The 21,172-nt window shown below is 34.3% G+C and overlaps 1 protein-coding gene across 1 annotated transcript in view; it reads right to left on the bottom strand.

Annotated features, from left to right (window-relative positions):
• Positions 1–21,172, bottom strand: part of LOC111159226 (kelch like family member 4) — a 122,719-nt gene that overhangs the window by 28,928 nt on the left and 72,619 nt on the right. Inside the window, 5 exon segments of the mRNA XM_022521668.1 lie at positions 3,677–3,863; positions 6,138–6,350; positions 11,829–12,025; positions 18,602–18,738; positions 19,123–19,290. Coding sequence (XP_022377376.1) covers positions 3,677–3,863; positions 6,138–6,350; positions 11,829–12,025; positions 18,602–18,738; positions 19,123–19,290 — 902 coding nt within the window.

Below are 21,172 nucleotides of genomic sequence, written 5' to 3'. Positions count from 1 at the left end.
TCATGAAAAGGACTTTTGACAGATGCAGGTCTGATACTTTTAAGATCATAAAACTAAACTAAGAATTTCCAGAACTAATGGAAAAACTGCATTCCAACAGAACAAGAATTAATAACATGGGACTAGGTAATTTTAAAAGATGATTATATTTTTATAATTCTTATTTAAATCATTGATGTTTCTCTAACGTTTGCTCTTCCAAATTTAAGGAAACATTTTTCTCTTAAGATATCTATGACTTACAGAAATGTGATAAAAATATTATTTTGTGGGAACACCCAGGAGACTCAGTTGGTTAAGTGTCTGCCTTCAGCTCAGGTCATAATCCCAAGGTCCTGGAATCCAGTCCAGCATTATGCTCCTTGCTCAGTGGGGAACCTACTTTTCCCTCTTCCTACCCCTCCCCTGCTTGTGCTTTCTATCTCTCTCTCTGACAAATAAATAAATAAAATCTTGTAAAAATATTATTTTGTAAACACACTGAAGTATTTATTTTTCTCCCTATCTGATCCTTAAGGAATTTGGAAACTCCAAATGAGTTTCTTTCTGTGATGGCAATTATCATCATTTGCAAAAATTCAATGAAAATGGATACTCCTTATAACAAGAGACCATTGGAAACAGTGGTTATTTTACCAAGGCTTTAAGTGGAATGTCATATTTATGAAAGACATACATAGACTCAGATATAATCAGACAGCTTTAAGGAACTAAAGTTGAATGCATGGAGTTAATAAAGCCCCTTGAAAATGTTGGCCTAACACCTTGTTTACAGAGTTCCCACCAACCTTACCATGTGAGTAAAAAATGTCAGTTCCTGGAAGGTGCAGGAACCTCAAGATATTTCAGGTACTTCAGGAAGAGAAGAATTCACCCAAATCTACAGGTATTGCAGGCAAATCTGATGGCAAGTATTTGACCTGCCATCTGGCCTTCAGAGGCTATTGAAAGTTTAATCTAAAATTTATTATAAAAACTCTGGCAAAGTAGGTTTAAAACAATCTCTATTGTCAATCACTATTCTTGCTGTACTGATATAAATAATTATGTAAAAATTAATTAAATTTATTAAAACTAAACTTATCTTACAAAATATCAGTCTTAATTTGGCTATCTTTGACAAGATTGAAGGTGACTTTAGAGAAAAATATTACAGTTAAGTAACACAGCTTCATGGATATTAGATTCTTGTCTTGATTATCTTTGAGTGTTTGTTGTTTGCTTATAAAACTTGGCTGGATCTAAATTCTTCTGGTTTCCTCTAATATATTGCTATGACTCTCCTAAATAAACTCAGAAAGAATGAATACCCACCATTTGCATCAACATGTGTGGAACTGGAGGAGATTTTTTTAAGTGAAATAAGTCAAGCAGAGAAAAACAACTATCATATGGTGTCACTTATATGTGGAACATAAGGAATAACATGGAGGATATTAGGAGAAGGAAGGGAAAAATGAAGAGGGGGAAATAAGAGGGGGAGATGAACCATGAGAAACTATGCACTCCGGGAAACAAACTGAGGGTTTTAGAAGGGAGGGGTTAGGGGTATGGGTGAGCCTGGTGATGGGTATTAAGGAAGGCATGGATTTAATGGAGCACAGGGTGTTATATTCAAACGATGAATCATGGAACTCTACATCAAAAATTAATGATGTACTGTATGGTGACTAACATAACATAATAAAAATAAATAAATAAATAACAAAATGGCCCTTTTTCCTGAAGCCTTGCAAATTGAAGCTAGACAACTCAAAAGAAAGTTCAGAGAAATTGCCAAAATAGCTCATATATAGACAATCTTCATGCCTGTTGCTCTATGAGCCACTCAAAGAGTCACTGGAGACATTTAAACTACAAACCATAAAAATCCATCAGATTGCCAGTTCCTACTTCCACTTCATCTGAGGATGCTTTGAGCCTGACATCTAAAAATCTTCTCTTTGGGAACATTTGGATCTCAGATAGTGGGTTTATAATTTACTCCAAACATTAACCTTTTTTTGTTTGTTTGTTTGTTTCCATTGACACTGGGGAGGGTATGTGTTGTGATGAGCACTGTGTATGGTGTAAGACTGATAAATCACAAACCTGCACCCCTGAAACAAATAATACATTATATGTTAATAATAAAAAAATACACCAACCTCTGTAATAAAATATATAGCTTACATACATTTGTATTGCTATGCATTCAATGTGTAGTTGCTATTAAAACTTCTCAGATAAAATACATCTGAAGGTAGAAAAAAATAAATGCCTCTTGTTGATTACCTTATTGCTTGCTGAACAAAGCAGAATCTATATAATAGCTAACACCACTTGCTGTACATATATTAACTCATCCTTGGAAGTAAGAACCCAGAGAGACAAAATCAGGCAGCAAGCCACGTGGCTGCACAGGCCTTTGCCCACAAGTTCCATTTTTCCAGGGTGGCTAGGACGGGATTACTGATCTATTCTTTTTGATACTGATCCATTCTCTTGGTATCAGGTCAATTTTAGAGGGAATGATAAAATTGAGCTTAACTATACTGTTATTATTCCTTAGGCTATACTTGGGGAGAAAGTTAATGAGGCCAAGCAGTGCCAAACAATGTAGTAAAATGAGATAAGAAACTACCTCTAAGACCCCGCCACGAGAACAAGGGACCAAAATCTATGTCCTTGTACCATGTCAAATACTTCCATTCCAGAGCCCATAGTCTGCTCTAATTCAGCATGAAGCAGTTACAGAAGATGGACCTCTACATACTTTCCACAGAAATGGAATGTAGGACTGACAATGGGGATTTGTAACAGCACTCCAACTGGTATAAGGGTTAACTTACTTCAAGCTTACACACTCATTTGTTGATCTAAGCCCCTTCGTTTATAATAGAATTAACCTACTTCCCTTGATATTTTGCAGACCATTGGCCTTAGAGAATGAAGGACCAGACAATCCCAAAAGACAAGGCCCGACCACATTTGAGAACAGCTGTCACTGATGCCAGCAAGTCTGTTCAAGTTCATGTTGGCATATGATTAACTGTCTGAGCACCACATTCTGCACATAGCCCCTACCATTCCACAAACCTTCTCCTTTAAAAACCCTCTGATTTCTTCTATACTGGGTAGATGGTCTTTGAGACATTAGTCCACCATCTTCCCAAGTTGCTGACTTTCTGAATAAAGTAACATTTCTTTTCCCACCATTACTTGTCTCTTGAGTATTGATTTTCACATGGCAAGCAGATGAACCCCAGTTTGGAACCAGTTTTCCATCCTGTAACATCAGCATTTCAAGATTCTTTGGAGCTTGACAGGCCCCTCTTCTGTTGAAAAACACATATGCTTTTTTAATATATATACAAATTTTCTAAACCCTTCTATTTATGATAAACCTTAAGTAAGTTTACCCTGAAAACATCTTATATTATAAAGTAAATTCTCTAATTTAAAAATTGTTGCTATAAAATAAAAGTAACTGTTAAGAGCTTAGCTAACACTAATTAAATGATTATATCCTATAAGGTAAGAAAAAATGGCAAAATTACATAAAGTGTACTATTTATTAAAATTAGCTTTAGATGCACAAAATTAAATATGGATTTAATGCCACCTTCATAATTTGGGGGGTGTTGAGAATATCCTTTTTTTGAATGATACTTTCTAAATTAATCATTCCTGTTACCTTTCACAGCATCCATGCCTCCCACAGCATAAAGTGCCCCCACAGTTGATTTTCTAGGCTTTGTCCGAGGGCTTTGCATCATAGGTCTTCTCTCAGGTAAGAGATGGTACTTCATAGCTTCCATTAGGAGCTTCTGACACTCAAGATTACTGGTAAACATGGAACTATTTTCAAGATCCACCAGTAACTGAAAAGTAATGATGTATGGTATATGAAGTAAATAACCCCACATGAAAAATAATATATTTTTGCTTATATAACTTTGGAGAAAACTTGAGCTAATTCAGATGTAAAAGTGTTAGTATTTTAAGTTACTTAGTAATATATTTTTATGTTCACTTAAGATTTAAAATAATTAAAGATCTCATAGTAGTACCTACTGATCTGTTCAGATTTATTTGACATATTAAACATCTTTTGAATAGATACACATGTACTATCAAGAAGTGAAAGTGAAAAGACACTTATAAAATGGGTTATTGAAAGCAGTCTAAGAGACTAGCTATGTCTACACAAAGCAAGCATCTTGCAGTCTACTGCATGTAGCTAAATAAGCAGCCACCTTATTGGTGGATTTAGAGAGGTTGGTACAAACATGCCCAGTTAAAATAAAGTAATATCACCCATAAAGAATTGCATCTTTATCATCAAATCACTTCTGTAAAATATTCTGAAAGTAGATGCTTTTTATTTATACATATATATGTGTATATCAGTAAAGCATATGTGTTAGTAGGCAGCCAAAACATCAGCAGTGTATGTATCAATCCTTTCTAACCATCACTGCCTGGCAGACACTAAGACCCTCATTGAACTGGATAAAAGCTAAGTAAAATATTTTTGCTGAGGTGAGCTGAGGATATGTGAAGAACTTGTTTCAGAATTTTACCAAGAGTCATTTATATTGGTTCACTGGAGTTTTGGGTCTACAGTATCAAAGGACATTGAGAGGAATTGCAGTTTGGAGTAGAAATGCTAATTTCACCCCATAAAACTTCCCTGAAGTTTTCCATTCTGCAGTACTTAACCCCAGCTTAGTTCTCATCCTACCTGTAATCTCTTATAGGTCACTATTTTGACTTGGCTGGTGAGACCTCTGGTATTTCCTTAATGCATATGCTGCTGAAAATAAGTTTAAAAAACTGGACTATGTAACTTAGTTTCAAAATATTCTTCAGGGATTTACCACCATTTTTTTCATATATTTCATTTCTAGAATATTTTTAAAGTAACTATTAAAATTGTTTTAGAAATTCTATAATCTGTATTATATTACCCACCACTACCATCATTAGGGAAAGTTCACAACAGTCCACATTTTAGGCATAAGGGATACTCAGGAGTAGAAGGCCAAAGACCATCGGTTGTGTGTTTGGGCTAGAAATATCTCCTTATTCGAGTAAAGTAAGACAAGTCCAAACTAAGCAGTTTAAAGAACAAACATATAGACAAAACAGTATAAAGTTAAGGGCCTCCAATCCATTATACCAATGCATCTCAACTTTTTTCATATCTAAGAATCCTCTGGTAAACCTATTAAGACATGGATTCCTTGACCTCACTCCCATAAATTGTTTCAGTAGGTCTATTGTGAGGGATTGGGAAACTGGGTTTCTAATAAGCTCTCAGGAAATGCTATGTTGCTAGCTCAGGGCTATTTTGAGTAGCACTGTCTTAGAGAATCTAATAAATCATATGGACCCTTTCATGAAAATAACACATGTAAGAATAACACGTGTGCACACATACACACAAACATAAAATTTCCAAAGATTCTGAACCTTGGGTCTAAAATTACATGTATATTTTAATGTTTCTATTTTAGTGTTACTATTGCCTTGCCTTGTATAAATTTGCTATACCCGAGAAGGCAGTGTTCTTTCATTGCATATGGATAAATTCTTAAGAGCAAATATATAGCTCCATGGATTTAATTAACAGATAAAAGTTTTAAAAAAGTAGAGAAATCATCAGTAAATTAATATTCTATTTTTCAATATTAACATCTAATTAGTAATTTGTTGAAACTTGACTAATTTTAATGTTAATGAAACTACTGATCCACTAGATCTAGATGAAGCTCCTCCTTCCAATATGGATGAGTAACCAGCTTGCCTAGAAGGTGGGCAGAAAAATAAAAAAAAAAAGCCTAGTCATTTACTCTGCTTCTTACAAGTGATGTTTGGTAAAGAAGAAATTGAAATTAAAGAATATGTTTTAGAGATTATCTCTAGAATTTTTAAGGATGATCTATAGCTTTTTTTATAGCTTTTTTTAAAAATATTTCTCTCTGCATCATAAATAGTGTTAATTGAAGGCTGGATAAGTCCTTCCGTGAGACAAGTACCATACACTCCAGTTAACAGAAATCCTCTGAATAAAATAAAATTAGACAAAAAAGGAATGGATTAATGTCTAGTTGTAGTTTAGAACTATGTGTTACCTGGGTAAATTTCCATACCTGTGGTGGAAGTAATGGCAGTCTGATATAAGAAAGCAACATTGCTAGGTATCGTTGCCTAGCCTGCACATCGTATCCCACCCACTGCATTAAAGCGTGGAAAATTGTTTCTTCATCAGGGACATTAATGTCATCACTGCACAGAAGTTTTGAAATTTCATTAGCTGGAAGCAGGAGGAATTCTTGGTTCTTTATTACCTCAATGAAGTGTTCCTAGAAAAGAAAGGTCTTCTACTGAAACTTTGTACTTTAGAAATGTCTTAACAAAATAAGCATATGAAAACACATTGTTAAAATTCATAAAAGAGGGGCGCCTGGGTGGCTCAGTGGGTTAAAACCTCTGCCTTCGGCTCAGGTCATGATCCCAGGGTCCTGGGATTGAGCCCCGCATTGGGCTCTCTGCTCGGCAGGGAGCCTGCTTCCTCCTCTCTCTCTGCCTGCCTCTCTGCCTGTTTGTGATCTCTCCATCAAATAAATAAATAAATAAATAAATAAATAAATAGAATTATTAAAAAATTTCATAAGAGACAGTAAGGACAGATACATGCATTTATAACAAATAGGTGCCATTACTGTCTGTGACAGAGGACATGGGGAGTCTTCTGAAGCTGAGGAGCCAAATGTTACAACTGAGAACACAAGTAAAGGGCTTTATTTAGTCATTGAACAAAAGTAAAGGGCTTAAGTATTTCATAGGCCACACCGGTAGTGTCTGAGTTGATACAAATGTTTTTCTTTCCTAGCTATTATAGGTGGCAGCAGCTTATGATTCCAGAAGTGACTGACGTTGAGTTGGTCTTTAGCCAAAAATATTAAGAGGAAAGGTGGAAATTTTCAAGGTGGTGTCTACCTTGAAGACCTGGGAGAGAGAGCTCCACTTGTGCATTTGAGGGGGCAACATACTGAATTCCTTTGCGTTGGAACAAACAGATTGATGAAAAACTCTTTTCTCTTATGGAAAAGCATGATCTATTAACCAACCAAGGCAAAGGTATATTTTACAATGAATACTACACAGATTTAGGACAATCTAAAAGGGACTTCTATGGAGTTTTTTTGGGGGGAGGGGGTGAATGGTGTAGTCTTGCAATTTTTATATATTATTCCTTAATTGTCTCTTCTGTCACAATGTTAAATTCTATCAAGTATCAAATTTCAGGCAGCTGTGTTTCAAATTTTTTCATCAAAACATCACTATGTATTTTTCTTACTTATAATGTTGCATATTTTTCTATGACAACACAATTATCGTTTTCAAAATTTTTCATAGTAAAAAAAAAATCTCATTTTAAAAGTGATAAAATACACTTCCAAAACAGTGATAAACATGTCTACTTGGTAATTTATGTTACACCACAAAGAGATATGCTTGAAGTAGTTTAAAAGAGCCTCTAAATAAATTGCAGGGATCTTGGATGAATCAAATCACTCCCTCAGCTCCACTCAGAGTTTTGTCATTATGGAACTGAGTTAGCTTAATAGTTAAATTATTCATACAAAAATTGTTTGATAGACCCATCGGGAGTTCTGGTATCATAAATTCCAAGCTAACTTGCCCATTTAAATGAAGAACCCTCTTGAGACTAAGGTAAACAAGAGAGGACTGCTGTTTTTAATGTAGCAGATGTTCCTAGTTGAAAACCCTCTCACCTACAGCAAAGTAAGGGAACTAGTACTATAACTAAGAATACATTACATTTATACAACACATCACACTTTCACAAATGTTAAGTAAAAAAAAAAAAAATAAGTCATTACCAATCTGATCTTGTAGGTGGTGAAATTATTCTGATGAGAAAATTGGCTATGTGAATTGTTTTGTCTCCTGTGCAATAAATGGCGAAGTACAGACTCAAATCTAAGTCTTCAGGTCTATTCCATTTTGCTCAACACCTCAGCTGCCTTTCATAAGTGACATAATTTTTATGACTGGATTAAGAAAAAGATAAAATTCTAAAAATGTATGGTTACCCATTACTGATAGTGTATGCAAGCTCTGAGAGTTTATATCATTATGTCAATATGATGGAAGACCTTGTATCTCATTTTCCTTTCTATCTACTCTCCAATGAAAGAAAAGAAAAATAGAAAGTAAATGAGAGAAAGAGGGAGAGATTGGCCCAGTTTGTTAAAAAAATACTCAATGGCTAATGTGGATCATAGAAAAATCAATCAAATTTCGTTATGCATTTGAAAAAGTTAGGAATGATTCCAATAGTTTATATGATGGTTATATTTTTAGTGACAAATTAGAGATTACAACAGAATTTGTTATGGTTCCAGAGTAACTTCCTGATGAGACTACTGAAAATTGTTTGGCAATATAGTAACTTGTCTAAATAAAAATATATATATATTGATTTGAAGTATCTACATAAGGCACAGCAATATCCAGTACTGTAGAGAAATATTTAGTTAACCTAGAAGATTAATTTTAAATTATTTTATTTTGGAATTATTTTATAACTTTTTTTTAAATTTATTTATTTGACAGAGAGAGATATCACAAGTAGGCAGTGAGGCAGGCAGAGAGAAAAAGGAGGAAGCAGGCTCCCTGCTGAGCAGAGAGCCCGATGAGGGGCTTGATCCCAGGCCTGGGATCATGACCTGAGCTGAAGGCAGAGGCTTTAACCCACTGAGCCACCCAGGCACCCCTATTTTATTTCTAATTTCAAGAAAAACACTTTCTTCTCTACACTTTTCCAAGAGGTTTGATATTCATTTTTTTAATCCACACGCACTTTGTTGTAAAAGTTGCTAGATGAATATAACATACTTGCTAAGTGTTTCATCAGTGGAGACTACTGTTTATAGAATTACGATGGCTAACTTAATGTGTTAAGTTATCCTTGGAGTCTAAAGTTTGGATCAAACATTATTCTGGGTGTATCTGTGAGGATGTTTCTGAATGAAGCCCATTCACATTAGGGAGGGCTACCTGTTTTACACAGTCTATGATTCAAATGTTTGTAATTGAGTCTTGAGAGTTTAATATTATTCTTAAACATTAACATTATTTGTGTTTTTACAATATCAATACAGTATTACAAAAAAAACACTATTATAGCAAGACTTTTTGGCTACTTTTCTTTATTTATAGTAGATACTAAAATAACTAAAAAAAGCAGTAATATGTTTTTTGCACATCCTGCTTAACACTCAGTTTCAGTCACATAATAAGAAAAGGAAGACAATTTCTTTTTGAGCAACAAAAATAATTCAAACTGTTTATCAGGATGTGTTTTGACTGTGAGAGTAAGATAACAGACAGGAAACTTAATACTTAGTTTAAGAATATAAGTAAATTAACAGGTAGTTTTCAAGTTTGGCTTTTGTGGTAGGATTAAACTTTGAACTATGTAACTGATGTTCCTATAGACTATGTGGTAACTGTATTTAGCATATAGGAATATAAATAGTATAATTTAATAACATATATTAAATAGTCCATCAATTATAATATAATTCTCCCCATAATGCTACAGTTTCAGGACTCTGTTTGAAACTTCAAATTTTGAATAATGACCAGGGATGGGAAAAAGAGAAAGAACATTTTACCAAGAAAATTTAGAGAATTAAAATATAGAAAGATGAAAAATTTAAGATCTGTATTAAATGTTAACAAAATAATGTTTATGTGCCTCTCAATATTAAACTCATAATGTTAATTTTATTTTTAGATGTTATTTTCTATTGTTTTCTTTTATGTACTTGCCTTTTTATTTTTGAATCTTAAACAACTGTAACAATTGTCTTAGCTTGAAATATTTATCTTTTTGATTGGGTTTCACAGAAAGATCCACCTCATATTTTCCCTGCTTCAGAAGTTCAAAAGTTCATTTTTTTCTTTGCATCACAGAATTATTAGTATTAATGTAATTTAATATCTTCTAACTACTTTTTCTTGCCTCCTTACAGACAATCTGTATTTCATGTCACTGTCACTTGATTGACTAAAGATAGTCTTATCCTATGCAACTTTTAAAGAATAGTCACATACAAACATGTTCAGTTAATTTATTAAAATTACTTATAGAATTGAGAAGGATTTTAAGTTAGTTAAGTTTAAAGGATTGAACTGCAAGTTGTTTTTAACCAAAATAGATACTTTTATTAAGACATAAAATATACATTCAGTAGAATTGGCTGATTTTGATAGTTCTTAAGCTCTTCCAGTTAATATTGATATATTAATTAGTTTATAATTAATTTTTGAATGTTACTTAACTTTAACTAAAAATCATAATGTATATAATTTTAGAAATTAAAGTTCTAATGTTACAAAAATCAAGGACAAAGAAACAAATAATCTGATTAAAAAATGAGCAGTAGACATGAACAGACATTTTTCTAAAGAAGACAAACAGATGGTCAACAGACACATGGGAAGATGCTCAACATCATTCAACATCAGAAAAATACAAATGAAAGCTACAATGAGATATCATCTCACATCTCTCAGAATGGTTAAAACTAACAGCACAAGAAACAAAAGATGTTGGTGAGGATGTGGAGAAAGGGGAAACCTCTTACATTGTTGTTGGAAATATGAACTGGTGCAGCCATTCTAGAAAACAGGATGGTGTTTCCTCAGAAAGTTAGAAATAGGACAGCCCTATCATCCAGCAATTGCACTACTAGGTATTTACCTAAATAATACAAAAATACTAATTTGAAGTGATACATTTACCCTGATGCTTATAGCAATATTATCAACAATTGCCAAATTATGAAAGAACCCAAATGCCCATCAGCTAATGAATGGATAAAGAAGAAATGGTATATATATATATATATATATATATATATATATATATATATACAATGAAATATTATTCAGCCATCAAAAAGAATGAAATCTTGCTATTTGCAACAATATAGATGGAGCTACAGAGTAGTATGTTAAGCAAAATAAGTCAGTTAGAAAAAGACATATACCATATGATTTCCCTCACATGTGGAATTTAAGAAACAAATGATCAAGGGGGTGGGAAGAGAGGCAAGCCAAGAAACAGACTCTTAACTATAGAGAACAAACTGATGGGTACCAGAGGGGAGGGAGGTGGGGGGATGGGTTAAATAAGTGATGGGGATTAAGGAGTGCACTTGTAATGAGTACCAAGTGTTGTATGTACATGTTGAATCACCAAATTGTGCACCTGAAACTAATAGTGCACTGTATGTTAACTAGCTGGAATGTAAATAAAAGCTTAAAATAAATCAGGGACAATATATTTTCCTAATACTGTGGATTTGACTTAAAATATATTCTTATACGATTTATTTTTTTTGTGGTATGTTCATTTCTCCAAGTTTTGAGATTTAATTAAACATTTTCAGTTAAAAAAAATGAGAAACTTGCTTGAGTACAGCCCAACCAAATATTTTTATCTAATATCCATTATGTGTAAGTCATTTGCAAATTATATGAATTTATATTGCTTTTTAGTTTTATCCCAACATTATGGTCTTTACTTTGGAAAGGTTGCATATATATACATAGATATAGATATATATCTACACACACACACACACGCACACCCCCATACATTATATTTTTATATATAATATACACATACACACATATGCATATGTACACATATATATCAGTAAACAAATCAGTAAGCTACATATAATAAGCTATATATTGTGTCAATATTACTACAGGTTAATTTGAAGCAATTGATTTACCATTGTGTATTTATGTGCCACACTCAGGAGCTCTGTACAGCCCTGGGCATCACCAAATGATCGAATTCCTAAGCAGTTTGAAGGATGGAGATGCTTTATGAGAAAATTGGAGCAGACTTCAATGACTTGAGTCAATTGCAAGAGACAAGCTGCAGCCAGCAAATTTTCAATAGTATCTTCTTTTAACTGCAGGACACCTAGATGGTTTGAAAAAGTAGAGAATGATTATATGTCTCATAAAGTAAGACACAAATGTGCTAACTAGTTGAATTTTTCAATTTCTCTCATTACTAAGGCTACCTTTCCTAGTGCACAGTAACCACTATGGGAATACTTTTAAAAGCCACTATATGTGGGACACCTGGGTGGCTCAGTCAGTTAAGCTGCTGCCTTTGGCTCAGGTCATGATCCCAGGGTCCTAAGATTGAGTCCCGCATCAGGCTTCTTGCTCAGTGGGGAGCCTGCTTCTCTCTCTGTCTTTGCCTGCCACTCTGCCTGCTTGTGCTCTCTCTCTCTCTGACGAATAAATAAAATCTTTAAAAAAAAGCCAATATATGCAAGGTGTCTGTAAAAACACTAATAAGATGGCTGAAGTGAGCCAGACTAGATTATCAAACACAACTGTAGCAAATGAACAGTGAACACCACTACTGCAAAGAACAGCAACTTATTTCTTTGCCATCGTAGATCTCATCTAACTCTTATATCGATCATTGAACACTATATCTGAAACTAATGATGTACTATATGTTGGCTAATTGAATTTAAATAAAAAAGAAAGAAAAAATCCACAATTCTTTCACCTAAATAAATAGATAAATAAATAAATCTTATATAAAAAACTGTAAACACTAGGTCTCAAGGAGTATTTTATCATATTGTATAATGCCCATACAGGTAACTATCATTTGTATGGAAAAAAAATTTGGTAATTAAGTAGAGCATTGAGGTTATATGTCTATATTTTTGTGTGTCTGTCTGCATTTATTTGCTGATAAGGAAGACTTTGCTCAGTTATTGTGCCTAGAACTGACACCTGACATTCTCTCAAAAGAAAAATAACATTGCTGACAGTACTCAAACAAATGTTTGTATGATAATTTTCTTAGATACAAAAAACTGGTTTGTTTCAAAATATCTGTGAAGAGATTTTTTAAAAATGAGATCAGAGCTGTTTAAACTCTTCCCTTTATATTAAAAGATATATATATATATGTAAATATGTATATATGTATGTATGTATGTACAAACAATTTTCAGAGGAAGTATTGTTGATAAGTTATTGCAAATGTAAGTTATTTTCATGTTATATTCCTTTTTTGTTTGTTTTAGCCAAACTATACGTAAGCTATAAAAAACATTTCATATGGAATACTATAAACTATTTGTTTATATTTTTCTCGTAAAATGCCTTAAATGGATTCCATATGATTTCATAAGCATAAAGAAAAGAGTAAATATATACTGTGAGATGCTCTGTATTTGTTTCAACCTCAAAAATATGTTGCCAAAGGGTGTCATCCATCACCAGAATTTCTTGAGTTGCTTGTTTTTTGTCATGGATTTTGAAGGGAGAGCCCTGCCCGTACCTCATGAAATCCAGAGAAGTTATAAACTATTCTGATTCAGATCTAAGGTTCACCTACTACAGACATAGAAACTTGGCCCAGTTATTAAGAAGAATATTAATTTCTTAATGAACAAAATCATAAAACTCCTAAAAGAAGACAGTAAAAAAAAATTGGTCTTGGCAATAATTTCTTGGATAATACACCAAAAGACAGGCCACAAAAGCTAAAATAAACAAGTGGGACTACATCAAACTAAAAAGCTTCTGCATAGAAAAGAAATATAAAATATATTGAAAAGGTAATCCACAGAATGAGAGAAATATTGCAAACCATATATCTGATAAGGGGTTAATATCCAAAATATATAAAGGACTCTTATAATTCAATAGCATGAAAGCAAATAACCCAATAAAAAAAAAGAACAAGTAGGGGGACCTGGGTGGCTCAGTTGGTTAAGTGTTTGCTTTTTGCTCAGGTCATTGCCCTGGGATCCAGTTGCTGATCCTTGCTCAGCAGCAAGTCTGTGTCTGTGTCTCCTTCTGCTCCCCACCTCATGTCCTCCTTTCCCCTCCCTCAAATAAATAAATAAAATCTTTAAAAAATAAATAAAAATTCAAAAAGAGAAAGTAACCTGGATAAGCTTTTTCTCTCTCAGAGATGACACACAAATGACCAATAGAGATATGAAAATGTGTTTAACATCACTAATTACCAGGAAAATGTAAATCAAAATCAAAAGAAGGGATAACCAATGTTGGTGAAGTTTTAGAGGAAAGGGAACATTTATGCACTGTTTGTGGGAATGTAAATTAATACAACATTATGGAGAACAGTATGGTGGCTCATGAAAAAAATTAGAAAATTAAATTACCATATTATCCAACAATTTATTCCTGATTATATATACAAAGACATGAAATCAGGATCTTAAGAGATATCTGCACTCCCATGTTTGTTGCACTATTATTTACAGTAGCTAGGATATGGAAATAACCAACCTAAATGCCCTTCAACAGTTGAATGGATAAAGAGAAAAAAGAAATATATATGTGATATTAATAATAGGTATATATGTATATAATTTATCTGATTTCATAGAAATAGTAGGTAGATTGGTAGTTGCTAGACACTGGGAGGTGGAAATGGGGAGGTGTAGGTCAAAGGGTGCAAACTTTAAGTTATAAGATAAATAGTTACAAGGATCTAATGTACAGAATGGTGTCTATAGTTAGTAATATGGTACTGGGCACTGTATCCTTGAAAATCGTTGAGAGTATATCTTAAGCATTCTCACCACAAAAAATAATTAACTATTTGAGATAATGTGTGCATTACTTATCTTCATCTATGAAATCATCCTACTTGTTTATATATAGCAAATCATCATATAGTATACTTTAAATATACACAATTATATTTGTCAATTTTTGCTTAATAAAGTTAGAATACAGAAATAAATATTTCACTTCTTTCACTTCACCTCCAATCTCATCCTGTTACCTTTGCCTTATAATTTGAATAAATATGACTTTGTTATTTCTAAGGAAGAGACTACATTTTTAATACAGAGTTAGAATACTGCACTTCAAATTTTTACAAATGAGAATGGGATACCTAGGTGGCTCATTTGGTTAAATGCCCATCTCTTGATTTCAGGTCATGATCTCTCCATCTTAGGACCAAGCCCTGCATCAGGCTCCAAGTGCTGAACATGGAGACTGCTTGAGATTCTCTCTCCCTCTCATTCTGCCCCTCCCCCCACACGCTCAATAAATGAATAAATAAAATCTTTTTTTTTTGAAATGAGAACATACCCACACCATTCAAGAGAGAGGCAGACATGTATTTTGTATTTTCGCGTTAAAATAGCTTTATTCTCTCATGGTTAAAAATTTTATAGCTTATTATTTCCCTCATTCATTTATACTAATGAATTTAAATTCTGATTCTGTCCGTTACTACCTTGGAAAGTTACTTTACTGGTAGATCCTTCAGTTTTCTCATTTCTAGTTGGAATAATAATAATGTAGATTATATTATGTAGGATTTTTGTGAGGATTGAGTGACTTAATACATGCCACTTTACCTGTGTAAGCATAATACCTATTCTCCTGAAGCTGTTTCAAAAAATTGAAGCAGAAGGAAAACTTCCAGACTCTTTCTATGAAGCCAGCATTACCCTGATCCCCAAATCAGGCAAAGACCCTACCAGAAAGGAGAATTTCAGACCAATATCACTGATGAATATGGATGCTAAGATTTTCAACAAGATCCTAGGATACAGGATCCAACAGCACATTAAAAAGATTATCCACCGGGACGCCTGGGTGGCTCAGTTGGTTAAGCAGCTGCCTTTGGCTCAGGTCGTGATCCCAGCGTCCTGGGATCGAGTCCCACATCCAGCTCCTTGCTCGGCGGGGAGCCTGCTTCTCCCTCTGCCTCTGCCTGCCATTCTGTCTGCCTGTGCTCGCTCTGTCTCCCTCTCTCTCTGACAAATAAATAAAAAAAATCTTAAAAAAAAAAAAAAGATTATCCACCATGACCAGGTGGGATTCATCCCTGGGCTACAAGGATGGTTCAACATTCGCAAATCAATCAATGTGATAGAACAAATCAATAAGAGAAGAGAGAACCACATGGTCCTCTCAATTGATGCAGAAAAAGCATTTGACAAAATCTAGCATCCGTTCCTGATTAAAACGCTTCAAAGTATAGGGATAGAGGGAACATTCCTGAACTTCATAAAATCTATCTATGAAAGACCCAAAGCAAATATCATCCTCAATGGGAAAAAGCTTGCAGCCTTCCCGTTGAGATCAGGAACACGACAAGGATGCCCACTCTCACCACTCTTGTTCAACATAGTATTAGAAATCCTAGCAACAGCAATCAGACAACAAAGAGAAATTAAAGGTATCCAAATTGGCAATGAAAAAGTCAAACTCTCTCTCTTCGCAGATGACATGATTCTTTATATGGAAAACCCAAAAGACTCCACCCCCAAACTACTAGAACTCATACAGAAATTCAGTAATGTGGCAGGATACAAACTCAATGTACAGAAATCAGTGGCTTTCTTATACACTAACAATGAAAATACAGAAAGGGAAATTAGAGAATCGATTCCATTTACTATAGCACCAAGAACCATAAGATACCTGGGAATAAACCTAACCAAAGAGGTAAAGGATCTGTACTCGAGGAACTACAGAACACTCATGAAAGGAATTGAAGAAGACACAAAAAGATGGAAGACCATTCCATGCTCTTGGATCGGAAGAATAAATATTGTTAAAATGTCTATACTGCCTAGGGCAATCTATACTTTTAATGCCATTCCGATCAAAATTCCACTGGTATTTTTCAAAGAGCTGGAGCAAATAATCTTAAAATTTGTATGGAATCAGAAGAGACCCCGAATTGTTAAGGAAATGTTGAAAAACAAAAATAAAACTGGCGGCATCACGTAACCTGACTTCAAGCTTTACTACAAAGCTGTGATCACCAAGACAGCATGGCACTGGCATAAAAACAGACACATAGACCAGTGGAACAGAGTAGAGAGCCCAGATATGGACCCTCAACTCTATGGTCAAATAATCTTCGACAAAGCAGGAAAAAATATCCAGTGGAAAAAAGACAATCTCTTCAATAAATGGTGCTGTGAAAACTGGACAGCATGTGTAGAAAAATGAAACCCGACCATTCCTTTACACCCTACACAAAGATGAACTCGAAATGTATAAAAGACCTCAGTGTGAGACAGGAATCCATCAAAATCCTAGAGGAGAACGTAGGCAATAACCTCTTCGATATCAGGCACAGCAACTTCTTTCCAGATATGTCTCCAAAGGCAAAGGAAACAAAAGTGAAAATGAACTTTTGGGACTTCATCAAGATCAAAAGCTTCTGCACAGCAAAGGAAACAATCAACAAAACAAAGAGGCAACCCACGGAATGGGAGAAGATATTTGCAAATGACAGTACAAACAAAAGGCTGATATCCAGGATCTATAAAGAACTCCTCAAACTCAATACACACAAAACATAATCATATCAAAAAATGGGCAGAAGATATGAACAGACACTTATCCAATGAAGACATACAAATGGCTATGAGACACATGAAAAAGTGTTCATCATCACTAGCCATCAGGGAGATTCAAATTAAAACCACATTGAGATACCACCTTACACCAGTTAGAATATCCAAAATTAGCAAGACAGGAAAGAACGTGTGTTGGAGAGGATGTGGAGAAAGGGGAATCCTCTTCCACTGTTGGTGGGAATGCAAGTGGGTGCAACCACTTTGGAGAACAGTGTGGAGATTCCTCAAGAAATTAAAAATAGAGCTCCCCTATGACCCTGCAATTGCACTACTGGGTATTTACCCCAAAGATACAGATGTAGTGAAAAGAAGGGCCATCTGTACCCCAATGTATATAGCAGCAATGGCCATGGTCGCCAAACTGTGGAAAGAACCAAGATGTCATTCAACAGATGAATCGATAAGGAAGATGTGGTCCATATACACTATGGAGTATTATGCCTCCATCAGAAAGGATGAATACCCAACTTTTGTAGCAACATGGATGCGACTGGAAGAGATTATGCTGAGTGAAATAAGTCAAGCAGAGAGAGTCAATTATCATATGGTTTCACTTATTTGTGGAGCATAACAAATAACATGGAGGACATGGGGAGATGGAGAGGAGAAGGGAGTTGAGGGAAATTAGAAGGGGAGGTGAACCATGAGAGACTATGGACCCTGAAAAACAACCTGAGGGTTTTGAAGTGGCAGGGGGTGGGAGGTTGGGGGAACAAGGTGGTGGGTATTGAGGAGGGCACCTATTGCATGGAGCACTGGGTGTGGTGCAAAAAGAATGAATACTGTTACGCTGAAAAGAAATTTTAAAAAATGAGAACATACCCACACTGTCAAGAGAGAGGCAGACATGTATTTTGTATTTTTGTGTTAAAATAGCCTTATTCTCTCATAATCAAAAATTTTATAGCTTATTATTTACCTCATTCTTTTATACTACTGAATTTAAATTCTGATTCTGTCCCTTACTACCTTGGGAAAGTTACTTTACTGGTGGATCCTTCAGTTTTCTCATTTATAGTGGGAATAATAATAATGTAGATTATATAATGTAGGATTTTTGTGAGGATTGAATGACTTAATACATGCCACTTTACCTGTGTAAGCATACTGCACCAAGGAATTAAGTGCGTTAGGATCAACTCCTTCCATTCTGACCTCTTCTTGTTTGGCTTCAAGCACATCATTAGTAAACATTGCAGCAAAGTAATCAGACACTGCGCTGAGAACCAACCTTGAAATGGGAATGTTTTATAGGAACTTAAATTAGTCAGTAGTCTCATTGAAAAGCATGAAATACAATCAGTAAGTTTGTAACACTGCTGAGTTTGTTATCTGCATGAATCTTTTGCAGTTTAGTAAAGTGTAGTGAAATTAGATAGATAAATTAAGTAATTTGATTCTCTTTTGAGGGTTTGTTCTATTTTACATCAATTTCTCTAAACTTTGGCTCTTCTAAATATCACACAAGGTAATGGACTATATACGCTAATGCATTTTCAATGTAGGAAGATAAAAATATATTCTCCTCAGCATTCTAATTTGCTTTAAGTCGTCCAATTCATTCTCATTCACATGCTATACTCATGAAACAATCTGTCTACATAAGGATACGTACCTATGGGCTGGAATTCGGAGGTGTCCAGCAATAAGTAGTACATCACACAGTTGTTTCTCTTTCAGGTAGTTCTCCATTCTGTGGAGAGTTTGCTCTGCATGGTTTATAGCATGAAAGTGCTCCTCAGATTTGTTGACATTCATTTCTTCAGGATTTTGTGTATCCAGTCTGAAATGTGAGTAAGAGGGAGAATATGATTTATTCTCTTAATGAGTGTGCAAATGTCCAGCGGAAGTTTGGGCACACTGACTTCTAAAAGAAATATATTAGATTAAACTAAAATTAAAATTTGCCCTCAAATCTTAAATATTTCACTATGATTACTGTCTAATTTTCCATTAAAGTGTCATAGTTCATATTTATACATGGAATGGAACCAAAAGTATGTATATTTCCATTGAAGGGCTAGTGGTAATTTTTATATGCACAAACATAAACTTCAAAATGCTAGCTTCTTTCTTTGATTTTTATTGGTATCACAATTATGCCATTAGGCATAAAATTGTATTTATGATTCAAAATACATTTCAAATTTAATCATGTCCTGAAGCTTCTCCATGGAATACTCATTATGTGTTTCTTGAAGAATCTCAAACTTGAGTTCCATAACATTCTTTACAGTGTCAGTTCCATCAAGAAAATATACAATTTCCACCTTTTATATCTTTTTCCAGATTTATTGAGATATAATTGGTATATAAAATTGTGTGATTTTAAGGTTACAGTGTAATGATTTCACATATGTATATATCGTGAAATTATTACCACAGTAAGGTTAGTTAACACATTCATTACCTCACATTTCTCATGTGTGTGATGAAAACACTTAAGATCCAGTGTCTTAGCAACTTTCAAGTATACAATACAGTATTGTTAACTATAGTCACCATGGTGTACATTAGATCCCCAGAGCTTATTTATCTTCCTTTTTTTCCCCAGATCAATGGATTTTATTTTACTTTTTTTAACTTACATTAAATTAGCCAACATATAGTACAGCATTAGTTGCAGATATAGAGTTCAATAATTCATCAGTTGCATAGAACACCCAGTGCTCATCTCATCACATGTTCCCCTTAATGCCCATCATGCAATGATCCCACCCCCCACCCACCTCCCCTCCAGCAACCCTGTTTGCTTTCTGTAGTCGAGTCTCTCATAATTTTTCTCCCTTTCTGATGACTTCTTATTCAGGTTTCCCTCCCTTCCCCTATGATCTTGTGGGCTGTTTCTTATATTCCATATATACATTAAACCATATGATAACTGTCTTTCTCTTATTGACTTATTTCACTCAGCACAATACCCTCCAGTTCCATCAATTCAAATAGTAAGTATTCATCCCTTCCTGTGGCTGAGTAATATTCCATTTTGATATTATATGATATATATATGTGATATATATATATATCCATGTGAGATATATATATATATATATATATATATATACTTATATATATAATTTCTTCTTTATCCATTCATCTGTCCATGGACATCTTGGCTCTTTCATCTTTTTTTGTTTATTTTCTTTTGTATTATTATTTTCAATTATTTATTATTATCTTCAATTATTATTTTCAATTTTCAACATATAGTACATCATTAATTTTTGAGGTAGTGTTCATTGATTCATTAGTTGCATATAAACCCAGTGCTCATCACAACATGTGTCCTCCTTAATACCCATCACCTAGTTACCCCATCCCTCCACCCTCCTCCCCTCTGCAACCCTCAGTTTGCTTCCTGGAGTCCAGAGTCTCTCATGGTTTGTCTCCCTCTCTGATTTTTTCCGCATTCAGTTTTCCCTCCCTTCCCCTATGGTCCTCCACACTACACCTTATGTTTCATATATGAGTGAAACCATATGATAATTGTCTTTCTCTCTTTAACTTATTTCACTTAACATAATCCCCTCCAGTTCCATCTATATCCATGCAAATTGTAGGCATTCATCATTTCTGATGTAATATTCTGAGTAATATTCCATTGTAAATATGAACCACATCTTTTTTATCTATTCATCTGTTGAAGGGTATCTTGGATACGTCCA

Source organism: Enhydra lutris, unplaced genomic scaffold (assembly GCF_002288905.1).
Source record: "Enhydra lutris kenyoni isolate GAN:26980312 unplaced genomic scaffold, ASM228890v2 scaffoldscaffold67, whole genome shotgun sequence".
NCBI lineage: Eukaryota > Metazoa > Chordata > Mammalia > Carnivora > Mustelidae > Enhydra > Enhydra lutris.
The sequence above is the reverse complement of the archived record's forward strand: the minus strand, read 5'-3'. Positions and strand labels throughout refer to the sequence as shown.